The 11,271-nt window shown below is 41.0% G+C and overlaps 1 protein-coding gene across 3 annotated transcripts; it reads right to left on the minus strand.

The window, feature by feature from the left end:
• Nucleotides 1–1,335: 1,335 nt before the first annotated feature.
• LOC139145604 (protein FAM43B-like) lies at nucleotides 1,336–11,271 on the minus strand. 3 transcript variants are annotated; one of them, XM_070716865.1, is made up of 2 exons: nucleotides 11,063–11,271; nucleotides 1,336–3,257 (listed from the first exon to the last, which is right to left on the minus strand). In XM_070716865.1, exon 2 carries the CDS (start codon nucleotides 3,215–3,217, stop codon nucleotides 2,279–2,281), a length of 939 nt encoding a protein of 312 aa, XP_070572966.1. In that variant the 5' UTR covers nucleotides 3,218–3,257; nucleotides 11,063–11,271; the 3' UTR covers nucleotides 1,336–2,278. The 3 variants fall into 3 exon arrangements, with proteins under 3 accessions (XP_070572966.1, XP_070572967.1, XP_070572968.1); XM_070716866.1 differs by lacking the exon at nucleotides 11,063–11,271 and adding an exon at nucleotides 7,900–8,037; XM_070716867.1 differs by lacking the exon at nucleotides 11,063–11,271 and adding an exon at nucleotides 5,247–5,401.

An 11,271-nucleotide genomic window follows, 5' to 3' on the forward strand; every position in this document is an offset into this window, starting at 1 on the left:
ACCAGACAACTCCCTGGATCTCGGTCATAATGAAAGAGGGGCCATTTGAAAGTCCATGGAGACACAATTGCCGGTCAGTGGCGATGAGTCTGTCAGGGAAAAAAACATGACGACATTTGATACACCATGAATTGCTCCCAGAACTTGTCTCTGCACTTAACAAAACTACCCAGTGCGTGGGTTGCAGGAAAGTGTACACTTAAACACAAAATCTAAGCTTTCAGTTACAGTATCAAGTTTACATTTTATTCCCTAATCAAGTTTAAAAGCGCACACTCTATTACCTCTCGATTATAAGGTAACGCTTTTACAGCAAATAAGAGTCCATGTGATATGATAATCCACGCGGGGCCTTTTATGTGATGTCATTATTCTAAGAGATAAGCAGCAGATAATTTTGCTACTTTGACATGCGGATTTATTCAAAACGAGTTTGCTGGGATTTCTTAATTTGGTTTGCATTGTCAAACTCGAAACCTACACTTACAATTCACATAGGTTCCAATGCATCTCTCGCAGACAACACAACAACAGAGGGCGCCCTCCTCTCGTTGCTGCACTGAAGTTCCAAATCTGAACGCAGTCCTTGTATTTTCAAGGATAAGCTTAATACTAGTAAAAGTGAATAAGAATTAAAGTAATGAGCTTTATCAGAATGCATACTATAATACTTGCGATATGCTGACACGAAGATGGCATCGTATGTGTCTACTTCGCTAAAGTACGTGAGTGTGGTACAATAAACGGTTTTTCTTCCACACACATGGGAGAGTCCAGACTTTATGAATAATATCGTCAAGTTAATGTGCGAATTGTTTCATCTTCGCTAAGTTTTTAGCAGAATGACTGTAAACATTAAGTGACATTCATTGCTCTGAAGGACTCGCAGTGTACGCAGACTGGGGAAATTTGCTCGTCGACATTATTGCCGTTTGAATCTCTCAACCACGTCTCGAACCATCACGACAGCCACTACCTCCATCATCATCATCATCATCATCATCATCATCATCATCACCATCTCTACCACCACATTCGACGTCTTGCTCCTCTTCGCCTTTCCATCGTCCTCCTCCTCCTCCTTCATCATATCTTCATCATCAACGTCATCACCATCACTACGGACGTGTATGTCACCACCGTCATCACTACCGCCACTGTTAATTACCACACATATAAGCATCACTGTCATCCACATATATTACATCATCCCCTAGGTCGCCTACTCCACACCGTATGTGTGATGTAAACACCACACACACACACACACACACACACACACACACACACACACACACACACACACACACACACAAAACAATACAAACTACATAATTCGTGAAGGCAAAATCTGATAACTTGTCCAGAAATAGGAAGCAAAAATGTCAACGAGTTCTTGAAACGTATGGTACATGTACCAGATATTCGACACCTGTCTAAAACTATCGCCTGGCAGTATCCTCGATGAGGTTTTGCAGTGGAAAGTATTGTAGGCAAGATTGAATGATGTTGACTTGTCTACGACTCGTAAACGCTTTATATAAAAACAGTTAAGAACACTAGTAAATTGACCCACTTTGTTACACAGCGGTAAATAACAAACAAACTACAGTGCACTCTCCAGTTTATTGTAAATATGTCTACACATAAAGGATTATCTAGATACTTGTATTTCGCTGGGTTATAGAGTTCGCGTTCTTAATGATTTGTCGCTTACTTTCTTCGTGATCATTCGGCTATTATTCGTGAATCGTCGGACCTGACCTCATCAGAGTTCAGAGTTTAAAGTAACCATAACAGATATAAATGTTGTGGATCGCTTGTCTAGATAGCCTTCTGTGACCATGTAGATACGCACTTTGTGAAGTGTGAAATAATAAAAAATAATTACAAAAAACTATAATAAGACTGATGAAGAAATATACTTAAATTTATCTCTGTCGAACAAAATATGCTTTACTTGATAGTGCCTATACTTAACAACCACCTGTTGCACATCATATAAAGTCCTCTGTAGATTTTCCACCTCTGATAGAATTATCTGAAATTCCACACATCATTGATCATACAGTTTTCTCCTCCATGTTTTTAACAAAACAAGTATAATATTTCACTTCATCGATTTTTTGATTTGCTCAACATTGCAACTGAACGGTTTTAATCGATTGAGTCCCATCAACATAGAATGTAAACTGCGTTCCGTAGCAGCGTCTGTGTCATGGGCAAGGGAGGACGGTCAAAATCTACAAATGTTGTTCCCTTTTTACTATAGCATGCGCTATGGTCTGTTTGTAGCCCCTGAAACTCCCCGGTTGTCTGTTTTATCTTGACCTTCCCCCGTGTCATCGAAGACATCATCCGGGTCATCTTCAAATTCCTTATAAGGAGGTGGCGGATCTGAGTACATAGATGAGGCGTATCGCTGAATCATTGTCTGGATGTTTGGGTCTTTCAGCTCAGCATTCAGATTCACCTCCGGATTCAACTGGCTCGGATTGGGATGTTCTCTCTCCCTCCTCTCAAACGCGGAACGGTACTCGTCCCTGTCGCCGCGGTGGCCGTTTGATGGCGGGCTACTGATGTTCACACACCGTTCCAGCCATTCGGCCACCCTCGCGATAGTCGAAGCACTGATGCCGGGTGGCAGCCGGTGACCTGTAGTCTGCGTTCCCACTGAGTTTGAACTTGTTGCAGAATGGGGGTCATTGCTCCTCTGACATGCATTGGGTCCATGTTCTATCTTGTTCTGGATAACTTTCCGCTTCTTGTTTCTGAGATACTCTTCATATGCGATGTTGAAGGCCTTCATAAGGTACAGTATCAAGACCCGACATATAGTTGAGTCCTTGCACAAACAAACATGGCAATAAAATTTTCTCCCGCCTTCATGTTCGCGACTTTCTATGAACGAAAAGACACGCTGGTGGACTGGATCTGCCGCCCCATATGTTATATTGTATATTGGTATAAATTCCTCCACTCCAGTCTTGTGCCACTTCATCGCGATGCCCCTTTTCGTGATGTTCAAAGTCAGCTTGGTGAGAGACTGGCCCTTGAGGGCGGTATACATGGTGTCGACTGTGGCGCTTGTGCATTCCGCCCCACTTCTGAACTCCGCCGGAACATTTCCCAGGTACGACACTGTGAACTCCGGTTGTTGCTGATTGATATCAAAGGAACCGCTTCGCCGCTTGAGACCAGGAAAATATGACGCCATTTTTATTTCAGTTGATCTTCACTTGCAAATAACCATCGCCCTGAAAGAAATTATCAAAGTAAAATTATAGTGAAAACAACACACGTTAAAACAGTTAGAAAATAATGTATTTCATGTAAAAGTTCTGTGCAGTTTTTCATGTATTCTTACCTACTGACCTTTATTTTTTCACGAACTTAGTTTTTATTAATATAAAATGCAAACAATGCCATTATTTTCTCAAATTTTAACTGTCGCCCTAGCCATTCCAACCTCCTTAAGTCGCGGTCCCTCTACGAAGACCTAAGTACGGACGATAACCATACTACGAGAGTGTGGGGAGTTATGTGTTTGTTTGTCCTGACGTTTCCATAGCAACATAGCTTCAACATCTTTGTCCTGAACCATGTTCTATTATATTTTCTGACGGAGTAAACAACCTAAATAAATATACTTGTGACTTTTTTGTGTTTTTGGTATTTTTAAATTTCCAGTGTTTGGCTTTTCCACCCAGTATGTGCACATGAAGCGCATTGTTTGCAGTCTGCATGGACGGGAATTCAACTTTTGACAATAACGGGACCTGGGTGTACATGCTTTTCGCTTGTGCTTGAGAGAGAGAGAGAGAGAGAGAGAGAGAGAGAGAGAGAGAGAGAGAGAGAGAGAGAGAGAGAGAGAGAGAGAGAGAGAGAGAGAGAGCAATGACGTGATGTTTGCAGGTAGGACAAACACACTGAGGTGTGTTCAGGGCACTCAGGCTGCGCTGAATGATTTCAAAATGGGCTGTGTGAGACTAGAAAAAAGTGTAGCCGGGTTTTAGTAACTCTGGCCTCTTTTTCCCTGCATGCTGAAGAATGCAATTTATCAACGATGTCAAAGAGATTGTCCTTCGATGCAATACGTGCAGAGTTAATAACATCTTGCGTCAAAGTCAGAGAAATATAATGAATTACATATTCTACAAGGAAGTCGAGTCAAGTTAAATAAAAATTGTTAAATCCCGTATTAAACGGGATTGTAGCACCTATGAAAGTAATAACATCCATAGCAGGAGACCATAAATCTCGAATCGAGTAAATATGTATTTGTCAAAACGAGACTATGAATTGCATTGAGGTAATTTTTCTACTGCCTCCACGCAAATTGTGAATAAATCTTATTTCTACATGTCACAACCTGTGACGGTATGTTTGTAATAATTGTTCGATAAACATTCATGTGACGCAAGTTGGCCTCCCTGTCATGAGAACTTTTATACGACAGGCTATGAATCCTGGACACACTGTACACCGCTCTGTTACAGTACAACTGACGATGTAATGCGTGCGAGTGGACACGTGAACGAAGGGTGACACGATACACTGATTGAAGGTCGGCCATTTCACGGTGTTTCTGTTTTCCCTCTCTATGTTGGTTACTGTGTTATGAATATCGCAAATATCTGTCGCATATGTTGTACGGCTTTGAGCCGTTCTGAGCCTGCATAAAGCAAACAGCATTCGCACACAAGTGTTGCGTGCATCGACCCATGTCAACCAAATGCAAATATATCGGATGAATATTGTTTGCGCTGAACACAGGTTTCTAACAATAAATAGCAGCGCTCCGTTAGAAACTCCAGTATGGGATTTCAACAGCACGATATATTTTCTAAATGCTAAATGTGCCATTCAGCAGTTGCAGACTTGACTTCATTGAATATTCTGGAATAAAACTACCCGAAGAGGTCTGCAATTCATTAACTTCCATGAATTGTCAATTGTCACTTGCCAGAATTTGAACACATTGACGTGCCCGAGTTTGTCCGAGCGTTCAAAGTGACGCTTGCCAATACCGAAAACGCAATACACAAATATCAAACTAAACCGCGGTCGATGTTTGTAAGATTTAAAATAACCAAAAGATGGCCTACTCAGTGAATATATAGTATATATTAACAAGTTGAAAGGTCTGTGACTACATGACAGCAAACACGTTTCGCACTTAAAATCGAGAGTAAATATGAAGAATGCAATTAGAATTATGTATGAATTACAAACATTCGTCTTACCAACTACATCCTCAAATTGTCGACGAGCAAGCAAGAATTCTATTAAAACCAGATGGTTTCGGGTTATGTGTTGATTCGGCGAATATTTACCATGGGTGTCGTAGCTATATCTGACGTTGGTATTTCAGCGTTTGATGTTATGGAAACATCAGTCAGCTGTGACCGGGAGGCACGAATATTGAACGCTGCATCAATCATGCATTGCGCGGAGGTTTAATTTATATCGATATTTACATAGATTAATTTCCTCTATTGAGGCATTGTAGGTCAAATGTCAGGTAGGGCACCGTTATAAATAGGTTTAAAAGTAATTAGCAACAGAGCTTAAAATTACAATAAAAATGTATAAAAGGGCGACCCAGAAAGTCTGCTCTCTACGGGCTTTGCATGCAAGTGTCATCGACATTTACATCCAATGCCGTACCATGCACATAACCTGACGATGGACAAAAACACATTTCTATCTCCAAGGAGGTTCACCGAGACATTATGAAAAGTTGACACCGCTAAGGTATCTCTCACTGCCTTGAGCTGCCTTTTCAACTTTGCTCCTTGACCTCTTCAACTTTGGTACAAGTCTTTTCCGAGGACAAAATTTGACTTTTTTGAAATGTTTTTCCTTTACTGTAGAGCAACTAAACTAGCTCTCGTTACCCTTTGAAGGACAAAGAATATCCAATCGAGACAAATCAACATGTTTACAACATGGCAAAACACCACCAAGCAGAGCCACGTAAGCTATTATCATGAGAATATAGGCCTCACTTGTGAATGTATCCGTGTGCATGTTTATCGCGCCTCGAAAGTGAAAGACTTAAACTTTTACTCAAACTTTCTTCCGACAAACTTTCGACCATTCTCTTTTTAAAAATCAAGTATTAAATTAGGGATCACATCAGGGACCACAATGCAAATTTTAGTAATAGAGAAACAAATTACCAAATACTCACTGATACTTGAAATTCAAAATGGCTGCCACTACCATCCCTGTGTTATCTCTATGGGGGAGGGATAAAATTTCCGAATTTCACAAAACTAAGCCGATGAGAGCTTTTTTACACCATAAGTTTCAAAATAAGCCCTCATAAATGGTAGGTCAAAATATTGTAAAAGTTTGAGAGTCCAAATATCAGTCTCCGAGGCACATTCGACCCTAAGCTTTAACAGGTCACATGAACTGTGTTCAACACAACATAGCAATTCCGATTGAAGCGAGGCTCAGTAGAATTCAGAAGAACGGTCTGACAGTGTCACACAGAAATAGTGTATCCACTTTCTAGACTTTTGAAGTTTTGTGGACAACAGGTCATATCCACGGGCCATTCTAAGTCTTTGAGAAACTCTTGAAAGTACGCTAATCCTAAGAATGCACTGTGAAACACCTGATACAGTGTGGCTGATACCGACATATCGAGTAACTAGCGATGTTGTCCTTCCCAAGGTTATGAAATATAGCTCGGGTCGGTCACCTAGCAACCGCCAAAACGCCTCGGAAGCAAGCATTGGTATTCAATAGAATCATACAAATGGGTACACTTTTATCATTTCCCGTGTACATTTAATATTTGCACTAGTATGACCTTTACTTGTTGTATTTCCCGGTTTGCGAGGAATTTCACGACAATGCAGTAACTCTTTCAAATGGAAATACAGGACTAGTATGTTGATAATCCGTAAATCTTACAATCTTATCCCAAAGTGAACAGTATGCAGGATGTTATATTCCAGGGACATTCCAGTCATCTAAAAAAGTAAACTATACTTTTTGATGGCAGACATAGTGGATCTTTTGCTACAAACTCCTGTATTTTATATTGTTAGACAAAGTCGGATATTCATTCTTGTGAACGGCAAATCACTCGTCCAGCGCTTGGCTTCGATGTCGCGACACACGTGTGATCACTTAAGAGTTTAAAAATGGTGTTTTTGCAAACCTGCCTTATTGAACTCAAGCCAATCTTGCCACATTTGCTGGTGTCGAAGTCACCTACATGTTACATACGACAACGTTGTAATGCCACATTATATCTATGCAGAATAGACCGCAGCGAGCGTCCAGCGATGAATATCAACGATGTGAAATGAGATCACAACAAAAAGTGATATTTGCGGGGAGTTTTGTTAGGTTGCAATATGTCTACATCTTTAGATCACATGACAGTGTCTTGTAATGAAAATGATACTTGTAATTAAGATGAAATCGTACAATAGCAAAATAGCACAAGCTAATCGAGTGTGCACTGTACAATGAACACTATTAACAGGACCATATAACGGAGACGTCGCCGTGTTGGACAGTACTGTTAAACATACCAGTATGCGAATTCTGACAGGTTTCATAAAGCAAAACTGAGTATTGCGGGAAAAGGGAAGGACTAACTGTTCCTTTACCGCTAACATGCATTATGCGATCCGTTGTCGATGAAGTCCTGATCACGGCCCCTCCACCTAAAGAACTGTGGTCTACTAACGGAGTAACAAGATGAACTCTGACCTTCAGAGCAATGTCGTACACGAATTGTAACTAAAACAAAAATAAAGCTATGATCCCTAGTGTTTTGTGCCTAGGTTTCACGTATGAAAATATTACAAATAAACTTTTACAACCAGATGTCTCTGAACCGTGTTCGTTGAATAAATACCGAAGACTCACCTTCGCGACCCGTATACTCGTTCCAGTGGCAGACTCCCAAATGCAGAATGCATGTATACAGACCCACCTATATGACCTGTATAGCTCGTTGTTCCAGGTGACAGACTCACATATGGCCTATGCTTGAAGAGCTTGGGGCGATCTGTTAAAAACCTTTCACACAGATTGGCTGACTTTTTGTGGGGGTGTATTGGCTGAGGCTTAGCCGAATATTTTTCTCACTGACAGTTTCAGGCATTCGTGTCGACTTCGGGTGGCCTATGTTATTTTGACATCTACGAATGCCCGTGTTGCTTAGCTTATTTGTTTACGCTACACCTGCACTCATTTTGTAAGTACAAGTTATGAACGCAGGTCAGCGGTACATCTTGGTTTCTCGTTCAACTGTACCCAACAAATAATATCGGCAAATGTATGTCAGATACACCTGTAAGTGCATCGTGAACTTTTGAACATGTAATTGCCTGAACGGTGAGACATCATTATGACCTTTCTAGTCTAGAATATGCAACCCCCCTCCGTCTCCCTATCCATCTCCCCAAGGCTCCCCTTTTGTGCCATACATATGTTACACATTTTTTAAGGGGCCCTCTCAATCCTCAGCACTCGCATAAGTGAAGTTGTGAAGCGCTGGTTTACACTTTGTCAATCTTTTTTCACGATTTAAAAGTACATCGGGCAAGTAAAAAATTCTGGTCAGATAAATGTAGTAATACACTGGGGCCTTTAAACTTCACGATGGTAACAGGTCTATATGGCATCGATCGAGGTACATCGGTCGCACCAGATATTTAATTTTGATCGGGCAGCTGACCAAATATCTCCACAAACACAAAACATCAAACAAAACAAAACCCTTACAAAACACAAACTTGTTGGTACGTCGTATGTTGTTGGTTTTCAGACTCTTTGATGTCGCCCGTGCGTCATTGCAGCAATGTTCTCGTGTGGGAGACACTAGAGCAACCCCCCCCCCCCACACACAAAAAAAAAACACCACAAAAAAAACCCAAAAAGGACGATTCCAGTGCACGACATTTATACGTGCTGTATTCTGTGTGGTCATTTAAGACACCGACCCCCAGGTGCATACACCAAAAAACTAAGACGGTGAAAGGTGGTAGGGTGGTAGATCAGAAAAGAATTGTCTAAATTTGAGAGTCCGAAAATCTGTCTCAGAGGCGCATTCTACCTTAACTCTAATACTTTAATCTGGGTTACCATTCAGTGTTGAGTTAAATCTAAAAAGGAAAGCCATGGGATTAATTTTACTTCCTTGTTTGTCATAAGAGTCTTCAATATCAAGTTGTACTTCTCGATGGTGACCCTGCACTTGGTGCTGTTGCCAGGCAACTTGCCATTACCCGACAGTCAAAATGGTGAATATGTGGTTCGGTTTCCACTCAGAAACACTGTGCTTTGCAAGCAATGGGATTTTCTACCGACAGGGACAAGACTAGGGTCAAGGGTCAGCATATCAAGGGCCTGATGTGGGAAAACGAAATGGCCACTTCAAACACCATACCGACAGTAAACAAGCAGTACTAAGGAGGAGCATTAAAACTCGCCCTGCCCTGAACCCGGACATCGTGTCCCCACTTCTCTAATGATTTGGACAAATTTCTTCCAATTTTCTGTGGGATTTGAAGTCTCTGCATTAAATCAATGAACGACATCACAACTTCCTGTGCTTTTTGAAGATATTTCTGCAGATATCTCAAAGTTTCCTCTATTGTTCAGTTGTTTAAACAGTCACACAAAAGGCATGACGTTTGGGTCTGTTCAAAACTTAACGTGATTTCAAGTACCTGTGATATACATATGAAGTTTTAGGGTATACTTGCATCAAACAAGCACAATAGAATACCTATTCTAATATTGGTACGCTAAATTATACTTCCCTTCTTTTAAATTGATACAGCTTAAGGCAGCTTAAGTTTAGAGAGCGGTGTCGTTATGTGGGGATTATATATAATCTGTTCATAATTTTGACTCTATTGGGTCTCGTATGTAGATCAATTTCTGTACTTCAGAGGAAAATGAACATTTAAACAACCATTAAATTTACGACGGCCTTGGGCGGCTCAGATATGCTGCCTGGCAGGCTATTGTCCGGAAATAAAATCAAAGCTCTTTTTAGCAACACTTTCTCGACAAATTTTACAGACTTACTCTGGGTATTTGAATTATGGTTTTTTAAAAGCATATTTGCATAAAATCCGTCATGCCATGCGTTTGAAGTGAGAGCGCCATATTTGACAAACTTGAGGGAAAATTCTTCGTAAGAAGTTCACATATGTTTTGTCTTTACAGAAAGGTAAACGTGGGAATCCTAGGAAATGGATAAAAACTCATAACTGGTCTGACATTGTTGTAACAATTTATGCATTTGGGTGACGAAACAAAAACGGGCAATATTAGAGTTCGTATTGGTTAACTACACAGGCGAATGTTGTTCACACACAAAAAAGTAAAACCGACTTCTGATGCTGTCGGAGCAGAGAGAATATTCTTGACAAAAAAGCGGTCTGACTGAACGACCTTGAAAATTTAACGCAACAACACCTTCAGTTTGTACGCCATTCTTTTAATGACGTCAGAGTGGCTAGCTGATGTTGGTAAACAACAGTGCAGGTTACACTTAAGTCGAGAAAGAACGCATATATGCCTTCACTGACTGTTGTAGGAGGAGACGAATCAATCATTTAGAAATATCACGCGATTCTTTCTTCCACGTGGAAAAGAAGCTATACGGACACAATAAAGCCTATATCGTCAGTCAAATCTTGTAGTCTATTTAGAAGTGTCAAATGACAAAAGCGGTGTGCCTCAAACATGGCATGCTTGTATTGCGCTCTCATGGCTGACAGTTAAACTCGACTGGGTTACAGTGCATGGGGACATGTAAATTAGACTACGTTTATACGACTTGGTTATACGACTGACTGTTCTAATCGTGTCGTTCAGTTGCATGTTTGGTGTGACTCTGGTGTATCAGACAATGAGGTGTTTGTTCGCTGACTTTCCATATACTAGTAAATGCTGTTTGCAGTACAACTGAATGTACGAAGTTATGGCCGTCTGTCTACCTCCTCAACGCACTGCAGAACCAGACAGTAAATCATTCGCAACACTTTCGATAAAACACACGAAAATGTCGTACCTTTCCTTCAAGACTGGAGTCTCCTCTGCGATTCTGCAGCAGCTCAAGTCGATTTTGCGTGACAAGAACTGTCTTCCCCCTCTCTCTGCGGTCCCGCAAATACGCGGTTGGAAACAGAAAGTTGCCCCGGCGCTTCGATTTCACACACAGCAGAGCGACAAACCGTTTAGGGTTGCCTCAACACTGCAACAGGTCAACGCATCGTGTCA

Source organism: Ptychodera flava, chromosome 12 (genome assembly GCF_041260155.1).
Source record: "Ptychodera flava strain L36383 chromosome 12, AS_Pfla_20210202, whole genome shotgun sequence".
Lineage (NCBI taxonomy): Eukaryota > Metazoa > Hemichordata > Enteropneusta > Ptychoderidae > Ptychodera > Ptychodera flava.

Bases quoted from the DNA above. Each gene is read 5' to 3' on its own strand.
- LOC139145604 (XM_070716865.1), bottom strand. From the start codon at position 3,217: ATGGCGTCATATTTTCCTGGTCTCAAGCGGCGAAGCGGTTCCTTTGAT.